This window comes from Trachypithecus francoisi, unplaced genomic scaffold (genome assembly GCF_009764315.1).
Source record: "Trachypithecus francoisi isolate TF-2019V2 unplaced genomic scaffold, Tfra_2.0 Contig01440, whole genome shotgun sequence".
NCBI classification, from domain to species: Eukaryota; Metazoa; Chordata; class Mammalia; order Primates; family Cercopithecidae; genus Trachypithecus; species Trachypithecus francoisi.
This window is the reverse complement of record NW_022681431.1, coordinates 14,996,783-15,016,844: the sequence shown is the minus strand read 5'-3', so window position 1 is coordinate 15,016,844 and position 20,062 is coordinate 14,996,783. Positions and strand designations below refer to the sequence as shown.

At 45.3% G+C, this 20,062-nt stretch overlaps 1 protein-coding gene across 6 annotated transcripts in view; it reads right to left on the bottom strand.

Moving 5' to 3' along the window:
- Positions 1 to 20,062, bottom strand: part of PTK2B (protein tyrosine kinase 2 beta) — a 134,761-nt gene that overhangs the window by 35,643 nt on the left and 79,056 nt on the right. For all 6 annotated transcript variants that reach the window (XM_033229295.1, XM_033229311.1, XM_033229309.1 and 3 more), the window contains exons 3-5: positions 4,550 to 4,728; positions 3,894 to 3,981; positions 2,268 to 2,347 (exon numbers count right to left, since the gene is read on the bottom strand). In XM_033229295.1, coding sequence (XP_033085186.1) covers positions 2,268 to 2,347; positions 3,894 to 3,981; positions 4,550 to 4,728 — 347 coding nt within the window. The remainder of the gene's footprint in view (positions 1 to 2,267; positions 2,348 to 3,893; positions 3,982 to 4,549; positions 4,729 to 20,062) is intronic.

The following is a 20,062-nucleotide window of genomic DNA, read 5'->3' as shown; positions in this document are numbered from 1 at the left end:
TAACAACTGCATTCAACTTTAAAAATTATTAGACCTGCAAATCTTCTATTCGGTTTACAAAATAGGTGTTTTCCGTATTCTTTTCCTAATATTATATACCCCACATTTCAATGATCAACCAGTAAGAATAGGAACACCTCTCTGACTCTGTTCCTCACACTCAGGAGATGTGAAACAATACATCTGTTGCACAAAACAAGCATGGCTTTTAGAATCATCCTGCATTGGTTCTAGCAGATGTCAGCAGTCACACTCTTGACAATACTACCTACAGGAGTCATGTCGGATGCCTTGCCCTGTCCTCCAAAACATCAGTGCAGTGCCTGGAGCTTAGGCCACCACCAGTAATAGTCTGGGGATGATTGGAGGATAGAATAAAATAAAATAGAATGTTAATGGGTCTTTGTGATGCTGTTTTACAACTAAGTGATGACTGCTTGACAGGTGACAAGTGATAGATGTCTCAAAGTGACACTAGCATCCTGTCTCAAAGTGACACTAGATCCATAAATAAAAAGGTAAAGATAAGCTTTTTCGACTTTTCTAATTTTATAGGGGAAGATGAGACCGTATAGGAGGATGTAATGCAGGTCACAGGAGCCGAGCAGTCTGAGAAGGGATAAATAAAAGGCATAGATAATAAAATAAACTTTGCAGACTGTCCCTGGTCTGCCAGCACTGAGCTCCCAAGATTATTACTAATGGCAGTGAGCTAGGATGCCTTCTAAGCAGCTGCAGGGACGGCAGGCGTCCTCTGTGCAGAAGACTCAAATGCTCCCTTGCTTCTTGAGACAAAGTCACCAAATGTGAAGCCCTCGAAGCTGCCCTTGACCTATTCTGTCACTAATGCCAACAACTTCAGATGCTGAAATCAAAGTGGGACTCTCCCTTTGCCACCCCACTGCCCCCACCAGAGGACCCCAGAGCATTCTCTCTGACTGAGACTAACAACAGAGCCAGAACTCCCCAGTGACCCCCATTCTGTAGAAGTGGCAGCAGAGTTCTACTTTCTATTAACCATGAGGTCACAGATAAGGCTCCGGAAGTGCAGTTCTAGAAAACAGGAAGTAATCCTTGGCCAGCGATTTCCCTGGCGGTCATCCTGAAAGTCCTTCCATCAACCCATATGACTAATGGTATTCAAGTCACCTAGGGGGCTGGTCGAAAATGCCTAGGATAAGGTCCCACCCAGGCCTGCCAAATCAAATCTCCCAAGGGTAGGGCCAGGATGCCTCCAGTTTATTAAGCTCCCAGGTGATTATGATTTGCAAGCAGATGTTAAAACCACTGCTCTAAGATAGAGAAGGGGTAGAGAGAAGGGAAGGAGAGGGTGAAAAGGTGGGGGATGGTGAAACTCAATGGCGCTGCCCTGGTCAAGACAGGGCTAGAGCACAGGTCAGCCACATCACCCTCCTCAGTCCCAAATGGCAATGACCCCCTGGCAGCCAAGAATAAGGCCTAATTTTTTAGACTGTCATTCTAATTATGTCATTCTAACAATATCATTCTAATGATAACATTGGACTGCCATTGTCCTGATGGTGTCTTCCACCATCAGCCCCAACTTACCCCTCCAAACTCACGATTTGCTAGTCTATGCTTTTCCTTCCACTGATCCCTGGAGTATATCTCCCCTGACCCCTGTTATCTGCTGATTGATATCTTTCTCCTCCTTCCAGGAGCAATTCAGATACCCTCTTGCGGACGCTCTCAGGCAGGATGAATGGCTCCTACATGGAAGTTGGTGCCATCCTCGTTCTGCCTTGTATTGTGATTAATTGTATACACATCTGTCACCTCCCCAACATGGAAGTGTGAGGGCCTCTCTGGATGATGTACTAATTCCACACATATTGATCAACTGCCTACTGGAGATGGGGATACAGCAATGGACAACACAGATAGACATCTCTAGGCTCAAATGTCCCCCAAATCCTAGTCTGGTGCTCAAGAAACATTTGCTGAATCGCTTGAACAGCAGGAGAGGTGGCTGACAGATGGAAGAAGCCAGCAGCCTGCAGGCAAGAGCAGTGGCAGCAACGGAAGCCAGGAGAGTGAGACTAGGGAGGGGGCTGGTCCCCCTATCCCTACCATCCTGAGGACCCAACACCCAGACCCTCAGAGCCTCACCTGCTGCTGGTCACCACCTTTCCCTTTCCTGGCTCCCACACACTCATTCCTGCTTCCCATCTTGGACATGGGGAAAGGCCGGGCGGGCCCAGAGCTCAGCACAGTGCCCTCCCAGCAGAGGCCTCAAGGCCACATACCTGAGCTCCAGGCAGCCCAGCTGCAGGGCCATGCCCTCGCTGACCTTGCTGGCGTAGCGCTGCATATAGTCGTTCCGGAGCTGGTGGGGAGAAAGGTCAAGCATCAGACTTGCACCCTCACCCCCGACTTCCCAGGACAGAGGCCTCAGAAGATGAAGGGCCTCATTCTGCCTCCCTGAGCGACAGCCACCCACCCGACTACAAACAAGCATGGAGCAGGGATGGAGAGGAGGCGGGGAAGAGGTGCCTGTGCCTTCACAGGCCGAGGCTGTGAGGTTTTTGAGGTGCTTTTACAGGCATTCTCTCCCTGCTCCATAGGCAGGAAGTTCAGATTCCCCTCCCCTGCCCCCCATTTTGGATAGAAGGAAACTGAGATTTTGCAAGGAGTCAGTAATTTATCCAAAGCCCTGTTGGTAAGTAGTGATAAATGTCATTGACAGGCCAAGAAAAATCTAGCTCAGTCTCTAGCAAACCAGGAGGGAGATCTTGGAGGGACCTAGGACCAGACAGAAAACAACAATGGCCACTCATGTTGATGCTGTGCTTTGTTCTGCACCTGGTGCTAGGCTTGGTTCTGCATATGCATTCCGTCCAGGAAGTCTGAGATGCTCAAAACAGCTCCTGAGAGCCGGTTATTAAGTTTTCAGAAGTTTTGTGAGCAAGTAGGTATCCTATTGGTAGCTTGAAATAGGCCAAGTATGTGGGTGGTATTTACACCATAGAAATTGGCAAGTGCCATAAAAATGAATGAAATAACGGTATTTGCAGCAACCTGGATGGAGTTGGAGACCATTATTCTAAGTAAAGTAACTTCAGAATGGAAAACCAACATTGTATGTTCTCACTCATAAGTGGGAGCTAACCATGATGATGCAAAGGCATAAGAATGATACAACGGACTTTGGGGACTCAGGGGAAAGGGTGAGAGAGGAGTGAGGGATAAAAGACTACACACTGGGTGCAGTGTACACTGCTTGGGTGATGGGTGCACCAACATTTCAGAAATCACCACTAAAGAAATTGTTCATGTAACCAACACCACCCGTTCCCCCCAAAAACCCATTGAAATAAATAATAAATAAATAGGCAAGTGCTACATGTAACGGAATTTTTCTTTGGAAAGTCAATTTAGCAGCCAATGACATCATCTGGTCCCTACAACAACCCTATAAAGTAGGTGTTATTATTATGATCCCCATAATAATTTTATAGCAGAGGAAACAGCTTCATGCAAGTAAATGAGGTCCCCCAGGGCTATCAGATTAGTGAATGGCAGAGCTGGATTAGTTTTAGTGGACAACAGACTGCAGAGCTGCGTAGTAAGCACTGCAGGATTCATCTTGGACCTGCTATTGCTGCTTCACTAGTCAGGTCTCCTGGGCCACCAGAAAAGTCCAAGAGGAGCTGGGAGCACACGGGGCAGTTTAGCCAGTGCTTAAGTACTGAGAGAGAAGTGGGGTTGGAGCCGCTGACCATAGACCAAGGACCTTCTTTAAGAGAAGCTTCCTAGCCTGGACCCTCCATAATCTGGGCTTTGTCTTTCCATCTCCCTAGGACAGAATGGTTCATGCTAGGCATTTAAGGTGCAATGGGAGCCTCAGGGCAAGAAGATAAAGTACTTTTTACCTGTTGGTAAAAATAAAGCAGCGTGGTCCTGTCCTCCTTCAGGCTCTCCATGAAGTCTTCCGGCAAGTAGCGGATTTGAAGGTCATACCTGCAACAGGACATTCAGGCTCTGGTTGACACAGAGAAGCTGGTGTCTGAAGAAAGGAGTAGGACCCCAAGGGCAGAAGCAAGTCCATCCCCCAGTGCAAAAGGTAGGGCTGCCCGTGGGTCTCGTGGCCACCCATTCAGGGCTGGTTTTTCTCTTTCCCTCCTCTGTGGTTGGGCAGGGGACCTGTGGCTGGCAGGTGGTCAGAGCTAGCCCTGACTCTCCACCTTTCTCCCTCATGGTAGCTGTTTCTCTTAGGTTCATAGGCTAGCCCTGGACCTGGGTTTTCCATCCGCCCCCGCTTTTGTCTCTCTTTTCCCCTAGCACTGTCAGCATCCCGTTTAGGGTTATCTTTAGGTGTCTGTTCTGGGATGGGGATAGTCTATGAAGCCCAGGTTAGGTCTTGGAAAATACATGCATTTGATACTGGAGGAAGACTAAGCCTAGAATGCCATTCAGGTTTGCTAGAAGTTTCTGAGGCAGGGGAGTGCTCTAAGGGAGGAACTCCCAGGGCCTCCCCACCCTAAATTCCTCTCCTCCCCACTTTCAGAGCCCAGGAGTCCACTCCTACCTCCACTCGGCTTCCACGTGCAGACACTCATACTTGTCCTGCACCTCACCCACCGTCATCTGCGGGTGCAGCCAGTGGATCTCATCGGACTTCATGTGCTTCAACCTCAGCCCATAGCACTCAGCCAGCTGGATGTTGGGCCCAATCCGCCCGCTCAGCAGAATGGAGGTGATTATCTCCTGCAGAGGAGAAGAGAGAGGCACGACTCAGGCGTGCCCTCCTTTGGGCTCCCACAATTCTCACACAGACCTGAAAAGTGTGATTCTCTAGGGTGGGATTCTGTCTTCATGTTCAATTTGTCTCTCATTCTCTAGCACTTAGGGGAAGATTTGTACACAATGGGCTCTAGCTGATAAATTGACAAATGGGTGAAATGAGGCAGAGATAGACGAACTGAGAGAGCAGAAGTGAAGGAGAAAATGCAAAGAGCCAACGAATACCAAAAATTTGCTTCTGCGCCTCATTACAATCTAACCAATTAATAATTACCAGTTAGTAATTACCAAAATTACCAATTACCAATTAATAATAACATTCACCATGTGAACAGCATCTTCTGAGTGGCTTGCAATTTAGCCAGCATCACTGAGTTCCCATACCAGGCACTGCTAGGCCCTTTGCAGACATGATTTCATTGAATCCATACAACACAGGGCAACAGGTGTTACCATCCCCGTGTGGCTGATGGAGAAACTAATATAGGTCCCACAATCCACAGAATTAAACTAGGATTTGGAATCCTGGGACACTAGAACCTGAGGATTTCTACTAGGCCAAGCTGATTCGTGGAGGGGTGAGGCTGGACAAGATAAGGACAAGATTCACTTGGAAGGATTAAGTGCCACAATCCCCACATGAGCAGGGACCTAAGAAATTAGTGCTGGCAAGAAACCAGGTGTCCTCTCGTTCCTGCTTTCTTGTTAACCAGAGGTTAATAGACTGCCTGTCTCCCACCCTGATGCCACAGCTTCCTGGCCTAGAGCCAGATATGGATTATCAGGTGGGCCAACTGGGCAGCTGCCTGGTAGTCCATCTGTAAGGCCCTGCCTAGTTCGGAAATCACTTTGGTGTCATTTTTTTTTTCTTGAGATGGAGTCTTACTCTGTCACCCAGGCTGGAGTGCAGTGATGCAATCTCGGCTCACTGCAACCTCTGCCTCCCAGGTTCAAGCCATTCTCCTGCCTCATCCTCCTGAGTAGCTGGGACCACAGGTGTGCACCACCACATCTGGATAATTTTTGTATTTTTAGTAGAGATGAGGTTTTATCATGTTGGTCAGGCTGGTCTCAAACTTCTGACCTCAAGTGATCTGCCCACCTCGGCCTCCCAAAGTGCTGGGATTCCAGGCGTGAGCCACCGCGCCTGGGCTTTGATGCCATTTTAACTCAGGTTTCTCATGTAGTTCCACATATTGTTGGTGAATTGAGCTCACTCCTGACAGAGTTGAGAGTCCTATGGGATACAAATTTAAAAACCTGAAGTACTGACCTATCTCTGTTAGATATGTCTACAATGTGCATGCTACCAAGCCTACATCAGCCTAAAGACTGAATAATGCATAATAGGTTGCTGTCAGACCAAAAAGAGGAGGAACACTTGATTAGATTTTACATTTTCTTAACATGCCTCCCAAGACAGTTTCTAATTTAGTAAATCAACTGTAATCAGTTCCTTAATTGGAATGAAAAGGAGGCATATTATTTTTCTCAGAAGGAAATAAATTTATTTCTCTCTCCACTAGGAAAATGTCATGCTAATATTTAGATAATCCTGGTTTGAAGGAATGCCCAGTTATTTGCTTCCCTGGGCACCCATGTGTCTCGGGTCAGCTGCCACTTGCTAGCTCTTCTGGACTCCAGGAAGTTGTGAAACTAGAAGACCCTCAGCCTGAAAAATCCCTTCCCCTTTAGGAAAGAAAATGCCCATCACAGAGGGTGATGACTGCTCTGTGAGATAGATGGGGAAACTGAGGCACGGAATGCACTTGTGAACAGTTGTAACTAACCAGTGCAGGAATCAGAATTGGGGCCCTGGAGGGGATGAAGACAGGGATCAGTGGCACTCCTACAGTGAGAGGGACATCTGGTTGTGGGAGGATTGCAAGCCTGTGAAGTCAACCATTTTGTCATCCTCTCTACCCATTTCTCCTGTCCCTGACCTTCTGCCCTGCTCTGTCCACTGTCATCCTGAATAATGCATTACTAAGAGCCCCCACATCATTCCCAAGTCCCTCCTGGAGCCTCCACTGGTGCTTTTGAACTTATAGTCCTCTCCTGCTCCAGCTGAAACCTACTTGGCTAATATCTAATTTCCTCAGGGCTAGAACCCCTGTGCTGTTGATTATCAAAAATCTCAAACATATACAAAGTAAACAGAAGAGTATAATAAACCCCCATGTACGCATCACCCAGCCTCAACAATTACCAACCTTCTGCCTTCTTGCTTCATCGATATCACCACTCACTCCCCAACTGTGACTCAATTATTATTTTTTACAGTTATTTAAATGTAACATTTATATATATTAAAATGCATAAATTGTAGCTATACAATTTTGACACATGAATACAACTGTGTAACCCACATACCAATTAAGGTATAGAACTTTCCAGATCCCCAGAAAACTCCCCCATATCCCTTCCCAGTCCACCCTCACGGCCCACTCCCTCCCACCTCTCCAGGCAACCTTACCCTAGCCCCACCACTTTCAATTGGTTTTGCCTGTTCTAGAACATCATATAAATGAAATCATTTAGCATACAATTTTTTTGTGTCTTTTTTCACTCAGCATAATGTCTGAGATCCATCATGTTGTTCCATATATCAGAAATTCATTCCTATTTATTGATCGGTAATGTTCTGCCTGTAAATGAATCACAATATGTCAATTCAGTCCTCTGCTTCTGGACACCGGGACTATTTCTGATTTTTGGCTATTGTGAATTAAACTACTATGAACATTAATGTACAAGTATTTTTGTGAATATACGTCGTCATTTCCTGTGGATAAATGCTGAGAAGAGGAATTACTGGATCAAAGATAGATGTATGTCTGACTTGATAAGCAACTGTCAGGATTATTCCATTTTATATTTCTCCTGTGACATGAGACTTCTGTTACACCACATCTTCACTAACATTTGGTGTTGTCAGTCTTTTTAATATTAGCCATCTCAGTGGGTGCGTAGTGTCTCATTGTGCTTTTAATTTGCATCTCTCTGATGACTAATGATACTGAACATGTTTTCATGTGTTTATAGACCATTCATATACCTTCCTTTGTAAAGTGGTTGTTTGAATCTTTTCCCCATTTTTCCCCATGTTTTCATTTGTAGGAGAGTTGTAGGAGACTTTTATACATTCTAGATAAAAGTATTTTGTATGATGTATTTTATGAATATTTTTTCCAGGTCTGTAGTGTGCTTATTCTGCATTGCCTAATCTATGTCTTCTGACAGCATCTAACTTGTCAAAATTTTCTTTCATGGTTAGTGCTTTCTGTATCCTAAGAAATCTTTGCCTGCCTCCAGGTCATGAAGATATTCTATGTTTTCTTTTATAAGCTTTACAGTTTTAATTTTTAGTTTTGTGATCTATCTTGAATTTTTGTATATGGTATTCATTTTCAAAAATATAGAGCTATGTATGGTTGTTCAGCATTGGTTGTTGACTTTCCTTTCCCAAATGAATTGCTTTTGTCAAAAATCATTTGGCCATCTAGGTTTATTTCTGAACTCTCATTTCTTTTCTATTGATCTTTGTCTATACTGTACCAATATCAACCACACTGTCTGCATTACTGTAGCTTTACATGAGATCTTGAAGTCAAATAGGGTTAAGTCTTCTGCTGTTCCCCATCCCCCAGATTATTGGGCTAGGTCTTTGCATGTCCACATAAATGTTAGAATCAGCTGGCCACTTTCTTTTTAAAAAGTCTGCTGCATTATGAGTAGGACTGTGTTAAATCTATAGCTTAATGGGAGAGAACTGGCATTTTTTTTTAACGTTGAAATTTTTATAGAGTTTGGGTGATGCTATGTTGACCAGGCTGGACTTGAACTCTTGCACCTCAAGTGATCCTCCCACCTTGGCTTCTCAAAGTGTTGGGATTATAGGCATGAGCCACTGCACCTGGTCAGAATTGGCATCTTAACAGCATTGATGCCTGTAATACATGAACATGGTATATCTCTCTATTTATTTAGGTCTTCTTTATTTTCTTTTAGTAATGTTTTATTGTTTTCAACACATATATATTGTGCAGGTCTTTTGTTAAATTCATTTCTATGTAGTTTATACATTTCAAATTTATAAATTTTAGAAATTTGCTTCTATAAATTATCTTTAAAAATTAATGTTTTATTTTGGGGCTTACTGTCTCCATGATTTTCTGCTAATCTTCTTGCTGCTCTGCCAATCCCAAATTGTATCCTCTGACCCTTTAAGCTAGTAAGGCTGCAGATTTTTGCCCCTGGAGCCCTCTTCCAGACTGGAAAGCTCTCTCAGGCAAAAAGTAACAAACTTGCAGATCTCATTCATCACAGTTCAGCTCTCAAGGGTAGGTTTCCTTTTAGTTTGTGCTTGCTATGGGCACTCACCAATGCCTGCAGAGAGTTCACTTATATATTTCGTCCAGATTTCCTCATTGTTATCTGGAGAAAGATTAGTTTAGCCAAACTATCCCATCATTTTTGAAGTCTTTGTGCTATTTTATTAACAAATCTGTATTCTCTGCAAATGGGAGAGGGTTGGGGATCAGAGAGCTCCTTTTAAGTCACGGATAACTGAAATGCAGACTAGCAATAGCCAGGAGCACAAGCCCTGGTGCCAGGCTGCAGCAGTGCCCCATCTACCCACCACCATCACCCAGCTGGATATGCTTGGATACATATTAAAGTTCTCTGGATTTGGTTTTCTCATCTAGAATATGGACAAAATAATAGTACCAATTAGGAATGCTTTTGTGAGGATTAAATTAGATAAAACTCTATAGAATGGTGCTTGGCCCAAGGTAAATACTCAAAAAACAAACAAACAAACAAAAAATAGCCCCCCAAACGATAAAATATTAGCCTTATTTTGACACAGCAATCTCCTACACAGGCTGGTGCTCTGTAAACCAGACTGGGAAAACAAAGCAAAATTCATCCTATTTTTCTCTTTCTCTACCTTTCTATCTTCTTTTTCCTTCCTTTGGAGGTGGTGGCAGGATTAGGGGTCAAAGGAGTTGGGCCAAGAAAGATGATTGGAGTGATTAGGAGATTGTAAGCAAACACGGGGAGTAAGCAAAGAACCAAACAGGGCGAGTGAGCAAAGAAGTAAATGTATTGAGGATAATGGGAGACTCTTAAGGAGATGGGGAGCCTAGAGAGTCTAGCCAACCTATCTCATCATTTTTGAAATCTTTGGAGGTGAGGTATTGGAACTGGAAGTACTGGTGTGACTCATGGCTTTATAGATAGAAAGAGATATACACACACACACACAAACACACACACACAGAGAGAGAGAGAGAGAGAGAAATTGAGAGAGAGAGAGAGAGAGAAATTGAGCTTCATTTATAGAAAGGACTTAGAAGCAGTGACAGCCCATAGTGATTGCACACCCAGCACCAAGTTGCAGTTTTCAAATATCCTTCTCCTCTTAAAGAATCCAAAGCTCCTTGTAGAAATGGCTGATTCCAGGGCCACGGGGGAAAACTACAAGATGAGCCTGGAATGTTATTTTGTGCCATATAAAAACGAAGTGTTTAGAGAAAATTGGGGACACATAACAACAAATCAGGATTAGCCTGAAGGAACTCACATGGGGGCACATCTAGGATAACTTAAGTATTAAAATATATGATAGGAATGAGTTACATCCTGCCAAATAAAATAGAATCTAAGACAGATAAATAATTGTGGAAGAAGAAAATACTCTTCCTTGTGTAGAATGCCAAGTAATAAATGTAGAAGAAAGGATGGAAATAGAAAGTTACCATTTGGCCACAAACTTAGTGTTGGTTGATTCATCAATGGGTGATGAAGCTGGAGGGTGGAGGTTTGATGATGAATAGGACATTGACATGGTCTCAGTGCTTTCAGTCACAGAATGTACTAATCAAATGCACAAAAAAAACCTGGCAGACACAAACAACCAGATCATCATGGTTTACATTCCAAGTGGTGGAACAGGTAAGCACAGCGGGCTTCTTGCCTCGATGCACCAAGAAGAGAGCAGCAAGGTTGCTGAGATCTTCCTGCCATGAGTCTGTGGCCTGATCTAGTCATGAGACCAGAGACCCAGGATGAGGAGCCTCCTCAGGGACCTATGGCACAAAAGGACTGTACTCTTTTGGATTGAGAAACTCTCCCAGATTGGAGGAGACTAAAGGGATATGACAGCTGAGTGCAATGTGTGCTCCTGGATCAGACAGGAAAAACAGACACTGCTGGGACAGCTGGTAAAATCTGGATGGCATCTATGGTGTGGATGGTAGTGTTATAGCAACGCTGACTTCCTGATTTAGATGCATGCAGCATATCTTCTGTAGGAGCGTGTCCCTGTTTGGGGAGATAAACCCTGGAGCATTCTGGTGATGGGGCAGCACTGCTGCAAGTTGCTCTCAAATAGTTCAGAAAAAAGAATAATGATAATGGGCATATTTGTGTATGTGTACGCATGTATGTCTGCTTATGAAGAGATAGAGCTGGTAATACAGAAAATGATAAATTTAAACCATTGAGGATTCTGGGAGAAAGCAATATGGGAGTCCTTAGCCCTATTTTTTTCCAACTTCTTAAAAAGTTTGAAATAATTTCAAATTAAAAAGAGAGAAGAGACTCTAGTGAGGGAGATTCCCAGCCACATGAGAAGTAAAGGCACCATATGAAGGGTTTGAATAAGATTTGTATCAGGCCAGACATGGCCTTGCAGCTTCTCTCCCACCCATAGTTTCTGAGAGGGGTCAGACTGAATCCAGCTAATGGTTCTAGTTGATGAAATTCTCCAGGACACTGCTTGCACAAATTTTTTTTTCAGATTTCCTTCTAAGAAGCAACCAATTTCTGTTGTAGACATGGTGGAGAAAAGTTTAAATTGAGGTCCTTGGGGTTGAAATTCATTAATAGACTCTTCACCCAACGTATCTTTATAGGAAGACAGATTTCAGCTTCAGGTAAGGAAGACCTTGGGAGCTTTCTAAGCATGAAATGCAGTATTTGGGAGGTGCCTGGTGCTGGGCAGATTCTTACCAGTGGTGCATTCTTTCCTGGGGGGTAAACCTGAAGTTCTTGGGAGAGAGGGAGCTTTATCAGATGGCACTTGCACCTGCCACCAATGTCACCACTGCTGGTTACTGATGGTGTATCATAAAGAATTGATGAGTCTTTGTCCTTGGTTCTGCAGAGGGGGTGTTTAAACCCTTGGAATTCCCTAAGAGTTAGGATGGCCTTTGTATTTCACTGTAGGTTCTGCAGACCACACCTGGATCTACACTACTGAGGTGATTCATGGTGCGTCCCTGCTAGCCTCAGGATGGGGACTGCAGTGCTGGAAAGACCAACCGGGTAATTAGAGAGTTGAAGCTTTGAGCCACATGGTATCAGCCTGACCTCCAGGGAGGGAAGGGGAGCTGGATATTGAGTTCAGTTATGTGGCCAATGATTCAATCAACCAACCAATCAATCAACCATGCCTGTGCCTAATAAATTCCCGGATACCAAAGCTCAGGTGAGCTTCCTGGTTGGTGATGAACATCTTGTTGGTTTGTCTGGAGGGCAAAGCCTTCTGAGGATATGAAACCTTCCTGGTGGGGGTCCCTCAGACCGGTCCTCTATGTTTCTTCATTTGGCTAGCTCTAATTTATATGATAAAACTGTAAGGATAGCACTTTCCTGCATTGTGAGTTGTTTTAGGAAACTGTTGAAACTGCTGGGATAGTGGAAACCCCCAAATTTGTAGCCAGTTGATCAGAAGTGTGAATGGCCTGGGAATCCTGGAGCTTTCAACTGGGGTGTGAGGGGAGGCGGTCTTGCGGAGGATGCACCCTCAGCCTGTGAAGTCTGAGCTAACTCCAGAAGTGCGTTGTGGCAGGACTGCATTGCAAAGTGTGCCAATCCTTTAGGCACACAGAGGCAAGGGGAAACAAGGTGTTTGACCATGAGTGACACAGAAAGAGCTCTAACTTTGGAGTCATACAAATGAGGGTGAGAACCCAACTTTGACATGTACTTCCAACAGGATGACAAGCTCCCTGAGCCATAGTCCCCTCCCTGCAGCCCTCCAGCCTCATCATGTCAAGCTGCAGAATGGCTTCTTCATTTAAAAGATCAGCAACTGTCTATGACACACTCACTACGCAAAACAGAGCTGGGGCTCTCGTGCACACACATAGGCCCTTGCCCCAAGGAGTGTCTTACATTTTGTAGGTGGGAGGAAAGGTATGGTGTAAATGCAGTGGGGGTGGCCAGATTGGGGTAACAGAAGGGTCAGTGCTGAGATTTGAAATGTTCTCACCTGCACTGGCTCTTGCACAAGCACTGCTTTCCCCAGCCTGAATCCTCTTCTCTATTATTCTAATATGTACACAGCTTCTCAGCAAACAGTGGGGGCAGCAAGATCAGCACTCTACCCAGAGCTCCTCAACTGCTACCACTAAGTCAATGCTTTCTCTATTAATAGATCACTTTTAAAAAAATGACAGTATATAATGATTACTCACAAGATTGCCATATATGCCATGAGTTTTAAAAACTGTCTTAATTTTATCAGTTGCTATTTAGGTAAGCCCAGGACTCTTTTTGCTACAGGAAGACCTTTGCTTCTTCCCACAGGAGGCCTTCCAGGCTCTCCGACTGCCCATGGCTCACAGCCTGGTTATTAAGAGCCTTTGAATGCTTTCTTGCAAACATTAAAACGTCTATAGCTTTTCCTCTTGCTTGGCTAACACTGATTTAGTTGCTTTATCAAATAGTGTAAAGACTTCGAACTACCTTTGTCTCTCTCCCTATCCTCTGGCCTTTCTTCCTGTAGGTCAGAAACAAAGAAGCAACGGGACCGGATGGCTTGTCTCTGCACTCTGGATAATCTACTTCCAAAAAGGAAAAGATGGTTGAAGGAATTAATTACTCAACTCACTTTCTTTCTCTTTTGTCAGTGCTCATCCATTTATAACTTTCTTCAGTGATCTCTATTGTCTCACTATTTTCTCAGGCTCACCTATTTCTAATAAAATACCTAGCCTTTTTGGCTTTTTTCTTAATAAGCTTATTAAACATGTTTGATGTCAGTGGCTGGGGTTTTGGAAACAATATGACAGCTGAGTCCCTTACTGTCCTCCACCAGGATTGTTCTCACTCAAAGAGTGGCCCTTGCCTAAGGTCACACCCTTCCTGGGGGCCGTCCATATCCAGTGACTGGTCAACTCAAGGTCATAATACCTATGTCCTTTCATCCTGATTTGGGACAGCTCTTCTGGGCTCCAGAGCTCCATGTGGAATGGGCTGAAGCCTTTGCTGTGGCTGCATCCCAGCCCAACTTTTCCCTCTGCCCCGTCCTGCTTTCTTCCCTCCCACTAGCTATGTGCCTTGGGAGCGCCCATCAACATGCTTCTTCCATGCAAGCCTCCCACCCAGGTCTACTTCCCAGGAACCTGACTTGGGGCAGTGGCCTGCAAACTGCTTCCCAGGCTTAATTCAATTCACCCTCCTCACTCTTTTCAAAGTATTCTTTTTGTTTGTTTGTTTTAGTAAGATGACTATACTTAACATTTAATACATAAACTACACTTAAGCTTTTGTTGAAAAATGTCTTAGGCCAGGAGTGGTGGCTCACACTTGTAATTCCAGCTCTTTGGGAGGCCGAGGCAGGAGGACACCTGAGGTCAGGAGTTTGAGACTAGCCTGGCCAACATGGTGAAACCCTGCCTCTACTAAAAATACAAAAATTAGCCTGGCATGGTGCTGCATGCCTATAATTCCAGCTACTTAGGAGGCTGAGGAAGGAGAATCACTTGAACCTGGGAGGTGGACGTTGCAGTGAGCCGAGATCGCACCACTGCACTTCAGCCTGGGCCACAAGAGCAAAACTCTGTCTCAAAAATAAAAACAAGTCTTGCTTAAATTTTATTTAAGAAGGTGTCACTCTGAGGTTGAGGACAAAATCAATGCAGGTGATTCTGGTGGGAAGTCCCTCATTGGTTCCTCATTTTCTGTACAATCAGATAAGACCCAAATTAATGAACACGAGGCGTAAACCTCCCTTTGGGGTTTTTTCTCATATGTTCTTTCCAGTCCCATCCCCTCTGAACACAGTGTGCTCCGTGCCTGGTCTCCAAAGTTGTTCTCTTTCTTCCCCCAACACAGCATGCTCTTGCTTTCCTCTGTGCTGAATACATTCAATTCTTCCTGCCTGGGGGACCCCTGGCTTCCTTCTCCCCCTTGTCCTCTCCTCCTGGTGAACTCCCAGTTATCCTTTCAGGCCCAGTGAGCACTATGATGGCCCCTGGGAAGCCTTCCCTGACTCCTTGTGATAAGGTTTTTGTTTCTTCCCCTGGACTCCAAAAACTTTACACGTCTATCTAGTAAGATACCATTATGGGTTGAACTGTGGCTCCCCAAAAAAGATATGTTGAAGTCTTAACCTCTAGTGCCTTAGCACGGGACTTTATAGGGTCTTTACAGACTCATCAAGTTAAAATGAGGTCATTCGAGTGGGCTGTAATCTAAAATGACTGTCCTTATAAAAAGGGGGAAGTGTGAACGCAGACAGAGACGTGCACACAGGGAGATGATGTAAGATTTGAGTGATGCAGCTGCAGGCCAAGGAGTGTCAAAGACCACTGGCGAATCCCCAGCCAGGGAGGGGCAAGGACGGGTTCCCCTATGGGCTTCAGAGGGAGCACGGTCCTGCTAACACCTTGATCTTGAATTTCTAGCCTCCAGAACTGTGAGACAATACCTTTCTGTGGTTTCACATCACTCTGTTTGTGGTGCTTTGTTACAGCAGCCCTAGGAGACCAATACAGACATTGACCAATTAGAGCTAAAACAACTCTCCATGTCTGACCTTGGGGTAGACAGACATAGACAGCTGTTTTACTTTTAATTGGTATATAGTTATGAGAATTTTAATAAATTTTACTACCTATCTGGACAGTGATTCCCCAATGATATCCCCTGTGGGGGCCCGGGCTTTTGGCTTCCTAAAGGTTCACTGAAAAATCACTGAAATGAGGCAGATTGATTAAAAGGAGAAAAGGCATACAAATTTACTTAATATGCATACACAGGTCCCTTCAGAATGAAGACCCAAAAACAGAGGAGAAACTGTCCATTTTTATGCTTAGGTTTAGCAAACAATGGATAGTCATGTAGAAACATGATCGGAGGAGAAGGGTCTGATCTAATGTTAACAGGCTGAGTGGGGAAACCCAGACAGGCCTGTCTGTCTAGACTCTTCTTGGCCTCTCTGAGCAGTGTTCCTTCCTGCTGGGTGCAGGGCAGGCCCTCTCTGGAATCAAGGTCTTATGACCTATAGTCAAATAAGGTAGGTCAGATAATTTCTTTATGGCCCGTTTCTACACGGAATCTTTTTAGGTTTTATGGCCAGCTTTCTGTTAGGGAAAAGAGGTTCTGGTTTCTGTGACCCACCTCGGGAAGACAATCCTAGTCAATCCCAGTTTCTATGGTGCCTCGGGGGAGAGTGGGGCTGAGAGACAGGGGACAGGAGAAAGTAACAGAAAAACTTTTGCTGCTGAGGCCTTCATTTGGGGGTATTGTTTTCTGAGCCCCAACAGTTCTCTCCCTCAAAGAGATTATAGTAAAGATTTAAATGGATTTCCAGTTATTTTTAGATGACAGACTAATATATGTTGGAATGTGATGCTGTACTGAGACTGGCTTCAAGGTTAGAACAACTGGCTGGCTTTATGTGGGTTACAGACATGTAAGAGCCTAGCACAATGGTAGGTGCAGAGCAGGTGCTCAAAAAACGGTAGATAGCATTGTGATGGGCAAAGGGGGAAGGATGAACACGGCTCAAGGGTCAAGTCAACCTGAGGAGTTGATTAACCCAAGAAGTCTAGAATTAAGACATGAAGATGGGAGCCGGAAATGGAGTCCGGGGTCCTTGGGCCAGCAGTGCCTCTGACTCCCCTGACTGGGTGGGAACTGGCGCCTGGGAAGACCCACCTCCTAGGAGCAACTGTCCAGTAGTGGCTCTAAAGGCTTCCAAAGGCTGAGCCCTATAGAGGGGTACAGGCAGTTGAAGGAAGCAATCCCTGAAGAAAGGGATCTGAGGCCCTTTGTGAGCTGGAGCCAGCACCAGCAGCTGGTGGGTGAAGTGCAATCAAGGAGCCTCATAGGATGATCAGGTCATGACCACGCCTGATCTGGCCATGCCAGTGACCCGGGGTGAACAATGCAAAGAAAAACAACTTCCTTCTGCTTGGAGCAAGAGAATCATGAAGGATTTTATGTTCCCAGGGCAAGAGCTGGATAGCAGGCTCTTCCCTTGCACCTTCTGCTATGTGTGAAGACGAGAAGCAGAGCTCCGAGAAGGTAGGAAAAAGGCTGAAAAGGTAACAAATGGCCTTTTCTTTAATCGACTTGAGCAGAATATAAGTGTCTCTGAAAAATAAAAATGTTCTGTTAAAAATGAGATCGTTCGGTCAAAAATTCTGATTTACCCATAAACTGTAGAAAGGGCTCTTGATGCCACGCTGAGATTGAGAAGGGATGAAGAACAATAAAGATCAGTTGGGAGAGTACCAGGTGGCTTTCATAGATTTTTCCCCCTCAAAGCCCCCTACTAAAATATCTTTTTTTTTTTTTTTGAGACGGAGTCTCGCTCTGTAGCCCAGGCTGGAGTGCAGTGGCCGGATCTCAGCTCACTGCAAGCTCCGCCTCCCGGGTTTACGCCATTCTCCTGCCTCAGCCTCCCGAGTAGCTGGGACTACAGGCGCCCGACACCTCGCCCGCCTAGTTTTTTGTATTTTTTTTTTTTTTAGTAGAGACGGGGTTTCACTGTGTTAGCCAGGATGGTCTCGATCTCCTGACCTCGTGATCCGCCCATCTCGGCCTCCCAAAGTGCTGGGATTACAGGCTTGAGCCACCACGCCCGGCCTAAAATATCTTTTAAAGCAGTTGCTATACAGTTCTTTCGGGTGACCTGCAGTGTTTGCCTCAGAGCAGGAGGGGCAGGTGTCGCTCCACCATGACAGGTAAAGTTTTATTTTTCACGTGGGGTCTGGGTTCAGAGCATTCATGGTACCGTAATGCTTCCTAATTCACATCAGTGAATTTCAGCAGGGTGCCATTGGCACTTGGGGCAGGAGGATTCTTTGTTGTATGGGACTGTTCACCCACGGCAAGAGCCCACCCACCAAATCCCAAGCCCCAGCCCCAATCATCGTGAGAATCATGACAATGTGCCAACTATACAGGGCCCTACACACTTCCCAATGCTGACTTCCAGGAGGTGTGGAACGGTTCCTGGAGAGAAGAGCTGACTCACATATTCAGTGAGCCTCTATTTTCTTCTGCACATACCCCCAAATGACATAATAAAAGCTTTTAAAGGGACAAAGGGCCCACTCATTGCTATACATCTGGGTACACTGGTCTGTGTGTGCCTGAATGGGGGTACCAGCAACAGATACTATGATCTGAATTGATGGTCATAATGGGTTGAATGGTGGCCCCCAAAAGATATGTCCAGGTCCTAACCCCAGAATCTGTGAATGTGACCTCATCTGGAAAAAAAAAGGGGGGGCTTTGCAAATGTAATTAAGCTAAGGATCTCAAGATGAGATCACTCTGGACTATCTGAGTGGCCCCAAATCTAAAGATAAGTATCCTTGTAAAAGATACAGAAAAGAGACACAGAGAGAAGAAGGCCATGTGAAGATGGAGGCAGAAGTTGGAGTGAGGTAGCCACAAGCCACAAATGCCTAGAGCCACCAAAAGCAGGGAGAGGCAGGGAGAGATCCTCCCCTAGAGCCTTCAGGAGAACTGAGTCCCTGCTGACACCTTGATTTGGGGACTTCTGGCCTCCAGAACTGTGAGAGAATCATTTCTATTGTAAGCCACCAGGTTTGTGATAATTTGCAAAGGCAGCCGTAGAAAACCGATACACTGGTTATATACATTCTGAGTTCGCAACACATGTAAGGGATCATTCTAAAAAAAGTGATTGAAGAACAAAATAATACAAGTGAGCATAACTTAACACCCTGAAAGCATTCATTTTGAGGTGATAAAAGTCTCTAACAAGGACATTCAGCAATGCAACTACCAGATTAAAAACAGAAACGAAAGCCCAGGCACCTGACTACTAATTTGTGGATGCAATGAATGTGAGCGTGGAGATCCACAGAGGCCCAAAACCTGCGTGTCTGCCTTGTGCTGGCCTCTGTAGGTGTCTGTGTGGGGGTGGGCTGGACTGCAGAGCACACACAGGAAACAGGGAGGGGGTGCAGAAGCAGAAGGTCCTTGTGAATATACCTTTTTAAATATCGTGGCACTGGGTTGTGGTTTCCTGGTTGAACCATTTCCTCTTTTTCAGCGACTGTTTTCATGCATGGGAGACTCACCTTGTGTGCTTCCATTTATTCTCTCTAGGGTAACCTCTGTTTCAAAAATGGTAACTTAGCAGGACAAGTAACCTCCTCCTCCCCACCTCTTGCACTGAGACCTTGGGCCCTACTCCAGCAGCATCTGAAGGAGGGTGACAGATATTGTTCCAGATACAGAGAACCTGAGCCAATGGGCTGTGGGCCAGAGATTGCTCTTCCAGGCGCAGGGAACTGCTGGCCTGTGTCCTGGTCATCTTGAGCTGCTCTAACAAATCACCCTGACTAGGTGCCTTAAACAACAAGCATTTATTTCTAAATAGCTCTGGATCTGGGAGTCTAAGATCAAGGTACAGCAGATTTGGTTCCTGGTGCAAGCTTCCTAATTTACAGAGGAAAGCCTTCTCCTTGTGTCCTCACATGGCTGAGAGACAGACAGAGAGAGAGAGAGAGAGATAGAGAGAGAGAGAGAGAGAGAGAGAGAGAGAGAGAGAGAGAGAGGAACCTAGCCTCTTCCTTTCTTTTAAGGACACTAATCCCATTATAGGGCCCCCACTCTCATGACCTTACCTAAGCCCAATTACCTTCCAATACCCCTACCTTCAAATACCATTACATTGGGGGTTAGGGCATCAACATATGGATTTGGGGCTGAGGGGACATAAACATCCAGCCCATAACACCCCGTGCACCCTGTGTCTGGTTGAGTAACAATAGATTAAACTCAAAGCTAACTGGGTAAGCGTGTGATGGGTGTAGGGAGCGAAGGGCAGTCAATGGGTTCTGACATCTGCAGTCTGCCTCTAGGAATTTCTGGAAAGGAATGTATGATCACTGAATGCACGCGGGTGGTGGTGAGGACAGGCACGTGTGGACCAGGCTGCATTTGGAACTGGACAGCTCTCCTCATGCACCAGACAAGCAATGCCCAAGGACACCCCTGCAACCTGGAGTCCCTG